The sequence below is a fragment of the Vanessa cardui genome, chromosome 12 (assembly GCF_905220365.1).
Source record: "Vanessa cardui chromosome 12, ilVanCard2.1, whole genome shotgun sequence".
NCBI lineage: Eukaryota > Metazoa > Arthropoda > Insecta > Lepidoptera > Nymphalidae > Vanessa > Vanessa cardui.
In genome coordinates, this window is record NC_061134.1 from 2,867,985 (window position 1) to 2,885,965 (window position 17,981).

A 17,981-nucleotide genomic window follows, 5' to 3' on the forward strand; every position below is an offset into this window, starting at 1 on the left:
TTCCAAGCGGTGGGTTCCTCAGAAAGGATCATTCATTCAGCCTCAAGTCATCTACACACACGCGCTATCAGAGTCGGGGAGACTGTGTTTTGATCAAAAACGGAGCAGGGCCCACAGGTTTGCGCTAAATCTTTTAGAGTCTTGGAGTAGCATAAGTGCGTGTTATGAATTATCATTATATCATTATATATATATCATTGTAAATAAAGATTATAAAAAAATATATGTAGTTCCCGCTGAGGTTCTTTCGCCGGTTGTTCTCAGGTCTGAGGTTTTATATTCCGAACCGGTGGTAGATTTACGACTATCAATAAGAAAGTGTAAACATTTTCAATTTGAATAAAGGTTTTTTTACTTTGACTTTGACTCACGTCTTTCAAGAAGGACGATCATTTCCAACTCCACAGCCACACTTAAATATGAGATAGGACGAGAAGTCTTCAAACAGAGCTTTATACCGGCTGTGGGATATCCACTGAGCAACGAAGGATCATGTCTGATGTCCTTTTTTTACTTTGCTAAAAATCTTTTGCCTTTTGTTTAATATTTGGCAAAAATATGATTAGAATATTATTTTCCATCGATTTTCTAAAATCGATTCAACCAGCATTGCTGCTGAGTAAGCGTTTAAACGCCCCGTGCGAAAGATACCAAGTTATGTTAATAATACACGAACACTGTCTACATACTTGTTTAACTTGACGATACATTTGCTCTATCTTATAGGTAAGGAGGGAAGTCCCGTCTTAGTGGACTATAAGTACTTGAAGCGAAAAGTGTAATTAATAACATTATGGGTTAATTATCAGAATAATTTATACATAGAACTATAGAGAGCATTTGTATAACTCTTATTACATAGCATTTTTTTACTCGTTTTATAGATTCTAGTTTTAAGTTCCAAGGTCAGAATTATATCAAACAACCAGTCCGACCACCCGTTTCGAAGGAGACGATTTTTTTTGTTGCGCGCGATTTTAAATCAATGATATCTTACGTATTAATGAGTGTAAACTAGCGACCCGCTCCGGCTTCGTACGGGTTTTTTTTATGGCATAGGTGGCAAACGAGCAGAAGGCTCACCTGATGGAAAGTGACTACCACCGCCCATGGACATCTGCAACACCGGGGGGCTTGCAGGTGCGTTGCCGGCCTTTAAGAAAGGAGTACGCTCTTTTCTTGAAGGTTCCCATGTCGTATCGGTTCGGAAAAACCGCCGGCGAAAGCTGGTTCCACAAAGTAGTTGTGCGAGGCAGAAAATGTCTGAGAAATCGCGCTGTTGTGGATTTTCGGATATCAAGGTGGTACGGGTGAAACTTAGAATTTTGGCGAGATAACATGGCGGGTACAATACTGATAATAAATGTGCTACAGAATTCGTTTATTTGCGACATCACATTAGAAACTTCTAAAATTATCATTGTTTCTTTACTATATAGTACATGCATTATATACAAAAATCTTCCTCTCGAACCACTCAATCTATTACAAAAAAACAGCATCCATTTTTACAAATTTTCACAAATTCTTCTCTGCTTTTAAATTATATATACTAGTCTCCTTGGTCGTAGAACTTTTTACAAGCCCTTCTGGGTACTTACCCGTCATAATAATATATTCTTTCGCCAATCTCCAATACTTCGTGTTGTTTTATTCTGATTTGAAGTCAGTATAGTGGTGGTAGGGCTTCTTACAGCGTCATTGTCTATGGATGATGGTGACCACTTACCATCAGATGGCCGATATGCTCATCCGCCAACCTATACCATTAAAAGTGAGCTAGTTTACAGGAAAAATATATAATATCTCAGTTCCTATAGCTTGAGGCGCATTCACGATGCAAGGAATGGTTAATATTTCTAACAGCGCGAATTAGTTAACTCAACTAAACACAAAAGGAAATAAAAAATATTCGGAAACAGTACATACACTTTTCTAATACTTCACATTGGTAAAAAGTAACATTTTTATAATAAAAAGTAATAACAATGTTCCCGTGTAAAGACTTCCATTAAAATTTTAATTGAGCTAATCATAATTATTATTATTATTATTCCCGTAGTATGAGCCATTTCTTTTATACCAGATTTTGGAAAACGCAACTAGGTAGGAATTCCATTACATTGAGATTACTGTTGTCATACATACATACAAAGTAAATGATTTAGACATATGTCATGATAGTCGCCCTCAATTTAATCAAAACGTAAAGAATTTTATTTGTACTCAATTTTAATCGTTTTTTTTTATTTTCTATTATATAATTTTAGTTTAAATAATGTTTAATTTATACTTTCAATAATAGGCACGTTGAGACCACCTGTAAATAGTAGAACTTTTATTTTGATAATTTCGAAATGAAATTTATTTTGCATGTGATATTGTATGTACTGTTGGTTGTCCTAATAAAAATAAAATAAAACAATTGCTTTTAAAATATAGGTAGGTAGTATTATTCATAAAAAAACTAAAGAAACTACTACGCGAAGTACAGAGAACGAAATAACAATATCGTTTCTCCTGTTACGTAGTTCTCCCCTCTACGGTTCCCCCATTATAGTTCCCCGAAGTTATTAAGTACGAAACAAATTTGAAACTCGATGCATGACTACGTTATATATAAACATACTCTTATATACAAAGTTCAATATACTAAAGATATTGTAAGCTGAAGAGTGTAGTCGTTTGATTGAATGAACGTTGAACGTGTTTTATGACTTCTTTAGCTCATTTATTGAAAATGATTTACTCTTACTTGACTTGACTATATCACATCAAACCAAGATCACTAACATTTAACGCATGTGTAATCTACCTGAACTGGCAGTAAAATAGTGTAGCTGAATAGTTTGTTTGATTACGAGTACGAGTTGAAACGAATAGCCTATTAATTGAGAGAGGTTGTAGACTACAGCAACGTTAGCGGGGGCAATAACGATTAACGAAAGCGCCTACAATTTGCCTAAATATAAAACTGAAGTATTTGATTGTTCCAAATCTACAAATAGACATAAATTGATAGTTAGAAGTTTGTTTTGTACAAGATAGCCTATTAATTGACAACGGCTATAGACTAAATAATACTGTACCGGCCTACGAGGACACTCCGAGTGAATTTATTATTGTAGTCTCTGCCGAAATACACAATCGGACCATCATCGAATTTGGTGTGTCGTTTCTCTCAATAACTCTGCTTATCTTTATTATTATTATAAATGTAAAAGTAACTCTGTCTGTCTGTCTGTCTATCTCGCTCTTTCACGACCAAACCTCTGAACCGAATTTGGTATGAAGTAAACATGACTCCAAGAAAGGACATAGGCTACTTTTTTGCCTAACGCCCTAAAACTCCGCGGGCGACTACTAGTCATATCTGAAATTCAGAAAGGTTCGTAACATCATCTCAGATTGTTTTTACAAAAATTTGTAAAAGTTATTTTTTTCAAATACAACTTCCTGTTATTTTAGATTATAATATTTGATCTATTATTAAATCCAAATGCATTTGAATTGCGAATCTGCGCAAATAACATAATTTACGCTGACGATATGGTATTGCTAAGTCCCTCAATCGGCGCGTTACCAAAATTATTAAGTATATGTGAGAGGTATGCTGATGCCCATGGACTGAGATACAACGCGACTAAAGTGAACTCCTGGTGTTTAAAGCCGGTAAAAAAGTTTATACTAATATTCCACTGCAATATACAAATACAGGCACAAGGGACATAGCATCTTAGTTCCCAAGGTTGGTGGCGCATTGACGATGCAAGGAATAGTTAATATTTCTTACAGCGTCATTGTCTATGGGTGATGGTGACCATTTACCATCAGGTGGCCTATATGCTCATCCACCAACCAAGTGCGTAGTGAGACTACCTTTGTAATTTATAATATTTCTGATGTGACAATGTATCTAGGTTGAGCTGAGATGAGAGAGAACAGCGTGGTGGAATATGTTCCAAACCTCCTTAATGGAAGAGGAGGCCTTAGCCCAGCAGTGGGAAATTTACAGAGTGTTACTTTACTTTACTTTAATGTATCTAGTGTTGTCCCAAAATAAATAAAGTGGAATATTTTGAACTAGCGACCCGCCCCGGCTTCGCACGGGTTCAATGATATGACATCACAGTGGAATTTCTTAAATTATCCAGGTATATATTTTTCAGGTATTATACATAAAAATCTTCTTCTCGAATTACTCTATCCAATTAAAAAAACCGCCTCAAAATCCGAGTTTAGTTTTAAAGATTTAAGCATACATAGGGATATAGGGACACAGAAAGCGACTTTGTTTTTATTACTATGTAGTGAAGAGGAACCTTACTTTCAAACTAATAAATTTTATTATTTTTACATGATCGGAACTGACTGCAGTCGTAACTATTTACCACTATTGTCGTAATATGATAAAGCATTTGTGCGATCGTATTTGTCGTCGCAGACATTCTAGACGCTGAAATAACGAAAACACTAAATCTGAAAACATCGCCGACAGCGATTCGTTTGGAAACGACATTTTTATTTTCCAATGAGTATACGAGTTACTTTATTCGTTTTCTTATCAATAAATTTTGAACTGTAATCCAATGTTTGATTTTCAAGCAGGGTTACCTATACCCATTATAATACCTTTAAATTTTTCTTTGGTATAGGTTGACGGACGAGTATATTGGCCAACTGATGGTAAGTGGTCACCATCACCCATAGACAATGACCATGTAAGAAATATTAACTATTATTTACATCGTCAACGTGCCACCAACCTTGGTAACTAAGATGTTATGTCCCTTGTGCCTGTAGTTACACTGACACTCACCCTTTAAACCGGAACACAATAATACTGAGTACTCTTATTTGGCGGAAGAATAACGGATAAGTGGGTAGTACCTACCCAGACGGGCTTGCACAAAGCCCTACCCCCAAGTAAAGTAAATAGTAATGATCAATCAAATTTGTACGGAGATAGTTTAAGTTTTAGTTTAAGTTATTTTTTAATTAACCCCTTGAGGGTAACATTACAGGTTTATGATATGTATTCTTCTTTTTCGTATGCTTCATTACTGAAGGTTGTGCTTGTCCTGGAATGCTTTTACCGATGATTAACTTACTAACTTAACTCGTCACTACATAGCGGGTTGGAAAAATAATCTAGTAACTGACAGAAATGTCAACTAGTTTATAATCATACCAATAACGGGAAAAAACCGATGAAATGAGGACGATAGAACACAAATCATAAATGGAAAAAAAATAGGGTCGGCAAAAATTGAATAGCCTACTAGCCTACTAGTGGCAGATTTGTATATCCGCCACTGTCCACACCTATATGGATAAAGTAATAAAATCAGCTATTTGTATCTAACTGGTTTTTAGGTCAATCTAAGTAGAATTTAGATTCTGAACCTGTGGTACAATTTGGTTTAATTATATTATGGAAAATGACGTTAGAAAAATACTTCTAAAAGCCTACTTGAAAGTAAAGAATTTTTAGATATATTTATATAATAATTGTACAATTCTTACTCGCTTATCGGTCTTTTCTAGCAAAAATTGTATCATAATACTCATGCTCGTTTTGTTCAAATTGGATTCTAGATTTAATATTATGAAAATATATTTTATCCGTCGTAATTTCGAAACATTTCGAACCAAGAAATAAAACTCTTAAATTTAATCTCTCGACTTTTCTATTCGTGAAGACTATCAATTAAAATTTCAAAATGTTTAATTTAGCTTTTTAATAGCTTAAAAGGTTATAGTATTTTTAAACTTGTTAATAATAGATTCTATAATATTATTTATATTCGTTTAATTACAATTACTTGTTATATATATATCAATAATATTTATACACCATGTACGCCATTTTATTATGCCTTTATATTATATTATGCTAACGAAATTTATAAAACTTTATAACACATGAACCTCTTATATATTATTTTTCCGAAATAAATGAAAAAGTTGCTTATGTTCGTCCCTGGAACTCAAACTATCAACACACCAAAATACGTCTTTCATTTTATTATTTCAGCCATTTCAGTTTAGCTTGAGGACACAATTACTTTCCGATTTATAATATGAGTTATACATGTAAAGATTGCGTGCTCCATGGCCGTAGGCAGGCAGGGGTTTTGGGGGTTCAAACCCCCCCCGAAATTTTTTCGCTTACCGCTATCGTATTATCAAAAAAATATTCATTGATTTCTTCAGAAAATTAAGCCGTTTTGTCTAGATACAACAATAAATCTAAACAAAATGAATCATTTTACGCAAAGACGCAATAGAGGCAATAATAATCATACCCTTATTAACATTTTACTAAGATACTAATTTTTGATGTCATAATGTCACGTTAGTAATTTTAGATACTAAAGAAGATAAACCTTTTACAGAGTGCGATTACATTTTGAAATGTGTAAGACAGATTGTAAAATTTCTGATACATTCTATGTACAGGGTTATTGGTGATTCGACGTATATCCGTTAGGAGGTGATAGGGGTGACTATTTGAAATAATATTAACCCCCATATGCATAATCCAAAAGTGAACCATTTTTGAGTTATCGTGTTTTTTAGCTTTTTTCAATTTATTTAAAAAAGTGTCAATTAAAATCTATTTTTTTTTTCTTTTGTTTTACAAAAACGATTAAACACTGGATATTTGTCAATATTTAAACAATAATTATTGGTCCAAATTTAAAAATGCAAGACGGAAAACGAAATTATTTCAATATTTCTTTGATTCTTTTTCCTCAAAAATGCCTTAAAAACTAAAAAAATCATTATAATAAATCTTGGCCTGCAGATTATTTTAAAAACATAACGTTTTCTTAGCTTTCCAAAAATTTATAAAAAGAAGGAAATTATTTCAAATCAATCGAAATAAAATGATCAGAAAGGACGCGGGTGGAAATTCGTAGTCGAACATGAACGAATTCGTACTCTACTACTAGGTCGCTCTTTAAAATTTCCTCAAAATTATCTAAACAAATTTAAAATAAAATTTAGGAACAGAGACAGTTCAATAGCTAAGTTATAAATAAGACATTTTGTAATATAGCTTAAATAAAGTATTAATAATCGAATCCGAGAAACTCTCTATAAAAGAGCACAGCACACACAGCATGTTTTACAGTGTATAATGCAGAATTCTATCCTTACTATTCTCACGAAGAAGTCCCTGAAAGGAAATTTATTTTTTATAAATTTAAGCTTAACGCGTATTCAGGAGTCGCGTCTTGTTTGGAAAATAACTCTGAACCATTAGAAGCTACACTTGATCAAGATGGGATTACTAACTATCATAATGACATGTTCATTGGAGTGAAAAATTGTACAAAAATATCCTCATATGAAATCCTCCTGAATAGTCTAAATAGTCATCCCTATCACCTCCTAATGGATATACGTGAAATTACCAATAACCCTGTATATTTTATTGAGAATATTCATACTGTATTATTAAAAACAGATACTCGGCACTCTTTACCGAATAGTCGCCGAATACGAAAGCAGCCGAACTCCTGGAAGACTACTTTGGTGCATCCTATCCCTAAAAAGAGCAACCGCCCAGACCCGTCCAATTATAGGCCAAAAGCCATCACCTCCTTGTTTCGTTTCCATCGGGGTAGTTCAGCCAGTGATCTTCTAGATTACCTTAGTCATAGATGGGCGGAAGCAGTTGAGAGCAAGTGGGAAGCATTGGCAGCCAGTCTGGACATAGCGAAGGCCTTCGATAGCGTATGGCACAAAGCACTCCTTTCGAAGTTCCCTTCCTACGGGCTTACCAGGGAATTATGCAATTGGGTCACCAACTTTTTGGCAGATCGGAACATTAAAGTCGTTATATGGTGCATTCTCTGATTTAAAATTCGTCATTACTGGTGTTCCACAAGGCTGCCTTCTATCACCCTTTCTGTTTCTTCTGCATATCAGTGATTTGTTGCAAATCTGTAACATTCACTGCTTTGCAGATGACAGTACTGTAGACACCTCATACATCGGCCGGGCTATTATTTCTCGGGAAAACGTCTGAAATCGAGTCTTCATTAAACAAAGTCTCTAACTGGGGCCGGCTAAACTTAGGCCATATATGATTGCTATTTTGCTATTAAAATATCTGATGGCGGGGAAGTACTTTCCCTTAGTAGTCCCTTAGGCTCACTTAGTAGTTTCTGACCCCCTGGCTAAAATTAGTCCACTTCAATCCCAAAAAGAGGCAAGTTCGCGCGTTAGCTGCTAAAAAATTACCATTTCTCGTTTCTCCACGATTTCAGAAGATTCTAATAGCCACCACAGCTAGTATTGGAATACTTGACGTGGATATTTCGAACCTCGTTCAGTTCTGCGGTCAATTGGAACGCAAAGCCAAATTGGCATCAAAAAAGCCCGGTGTGCTCAGCAAGCCATGACAGTATTTCACGCCGGCCCATCGCCTAAAACTATACAAGGCGCAAATTGAACCCCACATCGAATATTGGTCACAACTCTGGGCGGGTGCTCCCCAATACCAGCTTCTTCCATTTGTCCGTATCCAACGCAGAGAGGCTCGAATTATCGACGATCAAGCCCTTTTCGACCTGCTTGATCCTTTAGCTTTGCGTAGAGATATTAGATCACTCTGCATCTTCTACTTTCGAATATTTCACGGAAAATATTCGGACGCATTTTTTGGATTAATCCCGGCTGCGGAATTTCACTTTCGGACAACTCGTCAAAATTCTAAGTTTCACCCGCACCACCTTAATGTTCAAAAAACCACAACATCACGATTTTTAAGACATTTTCTACCTTGCACAACCACTCTGTTGCACCAGCATTCGCCGACGTTTTTTCCGAACCGATACGACTTCGGAACCTTAAAAAAAGGGCTTACTCCTTCCTTAAAGGCCGATAACGCACCTGCAAGCCCCACAGATGTCCATGGGCAATGGTAATCACTTTCCATCAGGTGAGCCTCATGCTCGTTTGCCCCCTATAACATAAAATAAGCCATCGGTTGTTTTTTAAATAAATGTGTATAAATTGTATCTAATTTTAACATACCTACTTATGCTTATTTAAATAAAAAACCTATTGCTTTTTTTCCCGGAGCACGAACCCCCCCCCGAAATGAAATCCTGGCTACGGCCCTGGCGTGCTCACATTAATTGATAGAACAAACAATATATGTATGATGTTCTAAGGCCATATAAAATATAACAAATAACAATGAAATATATTTATTAACAGTTCCACTAATTAGGGATTAAATTCAATAGGGATTATCATCTTAACCGATGAAGTAGCACCAATATAGATATGTGCTTAATTTGTGTTTATAATTCATCTCGTGCTCGGCGGTGAAGGAAAAGATCGTGAGGAAACCTGCATGTGTCTAATTTCATCGAAATTCTGCCACATGTGCATTCCACCAACCCGCATTGGAACAGCGTGGTGGAATATGTTCCAAACCCTCTCTTTAATGGAAGAGGAGGCCTTATATTAGCAGTGGGAAATGTACAGGCTGTTACTTTACTTTTACTTTTACTACTCGGCCAAAAAAATAACCAACTTGTATTCACGTTAGTTACCCTTATGAAAGTGTGTGTTTATGATAATAGTTTTCGTCTGAGAGGAGAGTCGTCTAGTAACCGTTAATGTTTGAAGTGTTCGGCGTCAAAGCAATTTAGAGTTCAAGTTGTCTTCTAATTGCTTTTAGTGAAATGAATGGTAATGTCAATAGAAATTAAAGTATGACACAACTTAGATGTAGCATCGAAAAATTCAATAAAACCGATTACTGCCGATTTTGCACAACCAATAGAAATAGCTCTCTATCGCGACATTTGACGCCATTCGTCGCTACAGGTTCTCGCATCAGTTCAACCCAAGAACGCAAGTGCATGTAAATCGACGTGTCAAATTGACGAATATATTAGGTCATATTATATTATAAGTTTACGTTTACGTTTGGGTAAAAATCATATTTAGAAATTAAATAAATGTTGATAACTTGAGATAGCGTACTTCATTCGGATGTGATCGGTTTTACGAATTTTGCCGATGCTACATCTAAGTTGTGACGTACTATACAAAATTAACCAATTAATTTGGAACTGGTTTCAGAACTTTCAGAAATTGTTATTCGGAATTCAAATCAAATGGCATTCTCTGTTTATATTAGGGTTTTGATATATTTATCTGCTTAGGAGTATTTATTCTGACTGCCCAGAGAGACAAAAGTATTTACTTTTACTTATTTGGTGGTAGGGCTTGCAAGCCCGTCTGGGTACCACCCACTCGTTAGATATTCTACCGCCAAACATGAGTACTTGGTATTTTTGTATATAAAATTTTAAATTAACAAGGTTATTTATATTATTAAAGTTATTAAATTCGGGATATTTACCAAGTTTTTTATTTTTGTTTGGTGGAGCTCGATATTTCGACGTTATCTACGAATGTCTTGTTCACGAGACTCAAGACACTCGTGAACGACTCAAGACACTCCGGTTTGAAGGATGAGTGAGCCAGTGTAACTACAGGCAAAAGGGATATAACATATTAGTTCCCAAGGTTGGTGTCGCATTTGCGATGAATGGAATGGTTAATATTTAGTACACTTACCATCAGGAGCACATATGCTCGTCCGCCAACCAAAACAAAATTAAGAGGATGACAAATAAAATGGTTTGCGTTATCGATAATGCTTCTCGTATCTGCCAAAATCATGAACAATTAAAATTATATAAAGAAACATCGTACTGGTATCGAAATTTGATTTATTTTATGCAAAATTTCAGTAACAGGACGTTTTCTTTTTAAACTATATTATATTATGTTATGTACATAAATATATAAAATGGCAAGGTTATTTTGATATATTAAATACTGATTACGCTTCTAATTACGCAAATAAATGTATAGTCATTCGCGATAACCCTACAATTACTGGATATACAACTTGTACCTACAGCCTGTAAATTTCCCACGACTGTTCTAAGACCTGCTCTCCCTTTGAGGTGAAGGTTAGGGAGCATATTCCACAACGCTGCTCTAATGGTATATTCACACTTGGAACAATTTCATTGTAATTAGACACATGCAGGTTTCCTTACGATGTTTTCCTTTACCTTTGAACACGACATGAGTTATAAACGTAAATTGGGCCCATGTAAATTCACTGGTGCTTGCCTGGGTTTGAACCCGCAATCATCGGTTATGATGCACGTGTTTTAACCACTGGCCATATCAACTCTTACATTACTGGATATGAATTTATTAAAATAAAACGCCTCAGACATTTTCGCATCTATAGCATTCAATCGATTTTTGATTAGCATAGAATTGATCTCAGATAAAATATAGTGATTCCATTAACGAACAACAGTATATCATAAAAAAATTCAATAGGCTATTTGACAATGCAAAAAATACATTGTGAATTATTGTAATTAGTGTATATTATGAGTTTAAAAATGGTTATTTACTAATGATAAATAAAATTTTAACAAAAAGAAAAACCGACTTCAAACAAAACACTATTTTAAAACAAATGAATATGCACGAAAAATATATATATAAATAATTATAACTACATGATATAATCGTTAATCGACTTTTAAGTAGTCTAATATTTTTCATTTCATTTAACTTAGGAAGACTCTAAAAAATATGTTGAATACGCAATTATTTTTTTTACTTTTTCGTGCATATTCATTTGTTTTAAAATAGTGTTTTGTTTGAAGTCGGTTTTTCTTTTTGTTAAAATTTTATTTATTTTTTGATTTTAAGTGAAGCTGATGTTGACTAACTAATTTTTTTTAATATGGATAGATTAAGCGTTCCGTTTATATGAGTCTGAAACTACTTCGAGGACAATTTCAAAGGAAACTTGCGAATAAAGCAAAAATAGACTTTCGAAAATGCGGATTTAATACGTCACGCGGCGTAAACTACAAGGATCCCTCGAAAGAGCTGTAATCGAACTCAGCAAAAAAACTTTGAAAAAGACCAACTATATTTCGTACATCATATGACATCACATCACATACACAAAATTTGATTAAAGATAGTAAGAAATTCTGCCCCATATCGCACCCTAACTGCGAGCCGTATAGGAGTTCCATCACTACATAGTATAAAACAAAGTCGCTTTCTCTGTCCCTATATCTTTAAATCTACGCAACGGATTTTGATGCAGTTTTTTTTAAATGATAGTGTGATTCAAGGGGAAGGTTTGTGTATATAATACATGAACAATATAGTAAAGAAACACTGATAATTTTAGAAGTTTGCGATGTGATGTCGTATATAAACAAATTCTGTAGTATATTTAGTATCAGTATTGCACCCGTGCGAAGCCGGGGTGCGTAGCTAGTTGATTATAATATTCGACTATGATAATTACATAAACATAACCACATTACGGAAGGTGACTCAAATATCCAAATAACCTATAAATAAAAGATTCGACCGAGTATCGCTAACGTGCTCCTCAGAATTGTTCCGTTCCCTTCCGTTCCGTTACTTTGTCATGGATCCTGTGCTCAGAACCTTACCAAACTTTCACCAAATTACCCTTGAAGTATATATTTTATAATAAAAAAAGAATTATCAAAATTGGTTAACGTGATTTTCAGTTATTCACCTATTTGTCGCGCATATACGTAATGCAAATTTAAGACTTATGTCGTTTTCACATGGATACCATCATCGGAAAAAAAAATTAAAAAAATGGGACCCCACGGGAAGCACTACCTTTCAAACAAAAAAAAATTATCAAAATCGGTCCACCCAGTGAAAAGTTATGAGGTAACAAACATAAAAAAAAAATACAGACGAATTGATAACCTCCTCCTTTTGGAAGTCGGTTGAAAATTGAAAATAATACTTAATTTATTCGAAAATCCATCAATAAAAATGCATTTTTTTCAAACGTTTGTCACGTGACACAAAACGCTCCTGATTGGCCGGGCTTATGATGAAGTCACTTTCTTGTTGACCTTGCTTTTCTACTATATGCACCACAGATTAAAATACAAGAAAGTGACGTCACAGACCCCATTCATTCATATTGCCCAAGTAGCGTTTTTGCGCCCTATTTAAATATGGAATTTTTAATATGATATTTTTCGGCAAATATGTTACAAAAAAAAAAAATCAAATTTTACTGTTCCTTAACTTCTACTAAATAATATAAAATGGATTTTAAAAACCAGTCAAATAGCCTATTGATTTTTCTAACATCTTATTGGTAAAGATTAAATATTATTTGTAATCCTTTATAATATGTGAATAAACTTATTACTAAATAAAACAAGTTATAATCATAACAAAATATATTTAATGTCGATTTTAATAAATCATTTATGTAACATCAGAACACAGCCTATTTATTACCCATATCAGATATAAAAAAAAAAAAACAATTATCCTTACTAGAAATTACATTTTTATTTTCATTTGGTCAATATTATTATTTTGTAATAACTAAGTTATTATCTAAAAATCATATAAAAATATATTACTATTATAAATCTAAAAATATATTTATTTAATATACCAACATAATAAAACAAAATCCTTCTTCGTATGCGTTATATCGTTTGATTCCAATTTAAAATATTCAAAACCGATTTCCGTTAAAATCTATGTGTACAGCCAGAGTAAGAAAACCTTCGTCAGTTTTCAAATTCATTCCTTTATCAAGTCCTAAACTCTTACTACCTTTTGAAACTAAAGCACTAAACTGACAACTGTATATAAAACTAAACTTACATATTATGATAACATGGTTCAAAATAGTGTAACATTTTTGGACAACGCCTAGTTTTATATCGACATGAAATATTTTTAATGGCGTAATTAGTCATTACATATTTAAATTATATACGATATATTCTCGATCGGTAGAACAGATTATCGCTCGTACTGAGCACACGAAAATAGATCTTAAGGTGACGAACCTTTTCTTACCCCGACTGTACATTACATATGTATAAGGCGACCAAATTGTGATGTACTGTAAAATCACCTAAGAATATCGCTTAATTGTATCTTTCATTATGATAACATAACATTTGCTACTTATAATCATAAACTATTTATACAAGTTTCAAAATCATAATATTTCAATACACTACATTCATAGCTAAGCTGAAAAATAAAAGACAGTTATGGAAAATCTTATACATTGTTTTCCTTTATGTGAAAAATGTATTCGTATCATGTACTTATATTGTCATACCTATTCATCCATGTGTGTGTGTTTGTGTGTGTGTGCTTGTATTGTCTAATTCTTGAATGTAAATTACTTGTATAATAAGAAATACTTCATTACAAATGGACTTTGTATTTTTAAATGTTGGAAAATAGTAACTACTTCCTTGCAGGTTATCGGTTGAATCTGCATTCCAAATAGGTAGCTTCACTTATAATAGTTTCAATGCTTCTGTAAAAGCCTACTTGATAAAAAGTATATTTTGAAAGATAATCACTACCAGCACACTTGTTCTCCTCTCATAAAATCTGGGTTCCTTTGAACGATGCGAGACAGCCTGGTGAAGGCAGATGATCTCAGTGTGAAGTGAGTTCATTCTTTCTAACTGACGTGGAGTCTACCAATTACCATCAGACCGAGTGGAGTCATTTGTAAAGTAAGTAAAGTAACAGCCTGTAAATTTCCCACAGCTGGGCTAAGGCCTCCTCTCTCATTAAAGGGAGGGTTTGGAACATATTCCATCACGCTGTGCCAATGCGGGTTGGTGGAATGCACATGTGGCAGAATTTCGATGCATGTGTCTCATGCAGGTTTCCTCGCGATGTTTTCCTATCGATGTTATAATTCATCTCGTGAATTATAAACACAAATGAAGCACATATATACACTAGTGCTCGCCTGGGCTTGAACCCGAAATCATCGGTTATGATGCACGAGTTCTAAACACTGGGCCTCTGCTCATTACCCAAAATTATAGAATCAATTTCGCGGTTTCGAATCGTCTAATCTGAAGGGCGTCCTATAACGGTTACCGTTTTCCATAACTTCTGTCTTCATATTAATCTAGAAATCTTAACGAGAATAACATACATATTTAATACGGAAATGTGAAGTTAGCTTCGATAATACTCGTGTAGTATCTCGTTTACGAGGTCTGCATTAGCGATGAAGCGAATATTTGCTGCATGATGTGCGGCAGGGAGGCTACGTCCATGCACACGTGGGCATGACCCACAGGCAGCCGACGAAGGAGCCTGCAAGAACATACATAGGTCATACAATACTCATACATACTAATTATAAATAAGAATCTTTGTATGTAAAACTAATTACACTTATAATAGGTCGGGGAAAAAGTTTCTTCGTATTTTATTCAAAAAGTTTTTTTTATAGTTTATTTACATTTGACTAAAGTATGTAGGTGCCATTTTGTTCCATAACTTTTTGCCATCTTGTTGGTAGTGACATGATCCCATTGCTGTAAAAATTTTGGGGCTTCTGATCGAAAAACTGCGACAAGTGGTTTTGGCAGTCCTCTCGTGATGTTAACCTGACACTGCCTAAGGAATTCTGCAGAGACCGAAACACATGAAAATCTGAAGGTGCAAGGTCAGGACTATACGGCGGATGCATTAATACCTCCCAGCCAAACTCTTGTAATTTTTGTTGAGTGGCTAAAGATGTGTGAGGTCTAGCGTTGTAATTGTGAAAAACCACACCCCTTCTGTTGATCAATTCTGGCCGCTTTCTCTCAATTTCTTGCTTCAATCTCATCAATTGTTCGCAATACAGTTCTGAATCGATGGTCCTGCCGGGCGGTAACAGCTCATAATGAATGATGCCCTTCCAATCCCACCACACACACAGCATTACCTTGTTGCGAGTTAATCCGGGTTTTGCCACAGTCTGTGAAGCTTGACCGGCCTTTGACCACGATCTTTTTCGCACGTTCTTGTCGTATGTGATCCACTTTTCATCACCAGTTATCAGCTTCTTCAAAAATGGTTCGGTTTCATTACGTCGTAATAAAGAATCACAAATGAGTACACGGTTCATTAGGTTTCTTTCAGTGAGTTCATGAGGCACCCATATATCGAGCTTTTTTGTGTACCCAGCTTTATTCAAATGAGTCAAAACCGTTTTGTGGTCAATTGCCAGTTCTTCAGCTACATCGTAACTACTAATATGCCGATCTTGCCCCACTTTTTCAAAAATGGCATCAATTTTGTCCGTAACAGGGCGACCAGAGCGAGATGCATCTTTGATATCAAAATTTCCGGTTTGAAAACGCTTAAACCAAACTTGCGCTACTCTCACAGATACTGCATTAGGTCCATAAACATCACAAATTTTTTTCGCGGCTTGAATTGCATTTTTACCTTTATATAGTAAAATTTTAAAATGTATCGAATTTCTTCTTTAGATTCACTCATTTTAACAACAACAAAAACAAATAAAAATCACACAAATTCCTAATTTGAATTTGGAAGTGCCTTCTTTAAAATTAAAACTTTTTAATGATACCAAAACCAGCCAGATACAAATGGTATAGCCAAAGAGATTTTATTACAAGTTCATACATACTATATGCGAAAAGACTTTTTCCCCAACCTAATATATCAGAATAATACAAAGGATGGTATTGATAAATATATTATAATATTGTGTGAATAATACCTGACAATCAAATAGTACTCAGTATTGTGTTACGGTTTGAACGGTGAGTGAGCCAGTGTAACTACAGGCACAAGGGACATAGCATCTTAGTTTAGAAGGTTGGTGGCGCATTGACGATGTAAGGAATAGTTAATATTTATTACAGCGTCATTGTCTATGGGTGATGGCGACCACTTACCACCAGTTGGCCCATATGCCTCTAAAACGTGAGGGAAGACAATTTCAACTACACACATATAAAATCTCAAATATGTACTCTCAAAACATATACAATATATTCATACAAACATATACCGATTAAGGAAGTTCTTTGTAATACAAGTCAAGACAAACAAAACACCTCTGTAACATTGGTATGAATACTAATTTACTTATTTTATATGGAATAAGTTTTTATTAAAAACTAGCGGCTTCGCCCGCGTAGCTAACGGTTCATAATCAGTCTTCTAATATCCCTACTGCTGAGGCACGGTCACATTTGAAGAATTACTGCAACCGGCGCTTGGATCTATTGTGATAAACCTCAAATTCGTGATCACAACACCTCAGCCAGACCAACATCAGCCACGAATCTGATGAGGTTCTTAGGGTCGGAGGCCATTATGCCCTCTTAGGACCGGAGTTAGAACATTTTATAGTTCTATCTTTTATAGTTTAGGCATCATACGCAAAAAAACAACTATTTTGGTAGATTTTTTCCTTTTTTGTCCGAAAAACCCAAAATATCTTACGGAACCCTATTTTTTTTTCAAAATAAAATTTAACCTATGTTATGCGGGATTAATTTAGCTTTCGAATGGTGAAAGAATTTTTAAAATCGGTCCAGTAGTTTTTGAGCCTATTCATTACAACCAAACAAAGTTTTCCTCTTTATAATATTATTATTATTATTATATTATAAAAAATAAAATTGCTTTTGGCAGAGGACCGAGCCGCGTGGCGCGCTCTGGGGGAGGCCTATGTTCAACAGTGGACAACAAAAAGCTGATGATGATGATGAATATTGCTTTGGTAGTTATATAATTCCTTTAATAATGTGAGGCAATACAAGAGCCTAAAACAAGTCTATTTTTTATCTATGTATACTTTTGACTTGTTACACACGTCACTTGTATACTTAGTGGCCAAGAGTTGGCCACAATTTTTTGTCGACAAACATTAATAATAATAAGCTAAGCTTTATTGATAAATGTATACCAGATAATATTTGATTTCAGGTTTCCACTTTCAAAATTCAAACATTGATACAGAGCCATTGGGGCCATTCGTTTATTACGTAATACTATTTTCACTTGTTCCCTCCCTCCTATGATAA

General features: G+C 34.6%; 1 protein-coding gene across 1 annotated transcript in view; it reads right to left on the bottom strand.

Moving 5' to 3' along the window:
• Window positions 1-14,855: 14,855 nt before the first annotated feature.
• The window catches only part of LOC124534465 (von Willebrand factor A domain-containing protein 8), a 31,321-nt gene continuing 28,195 nt past the window's right edge, over window positions 14,856-17,981 (bottom strand). Inside the window, exon 21 of the mRNA XM_047110357.1 lies at window positions 14,856-15,243. Coding sequence (XP_046966313.1) covers window positions 15,135-15,243 — 109 coding nt within the window. The 3' untranslated portion in view covers window positions 14,856-15,134. The remainder of the gene's footprint in view (window positions 15,244-17,981) is intronic.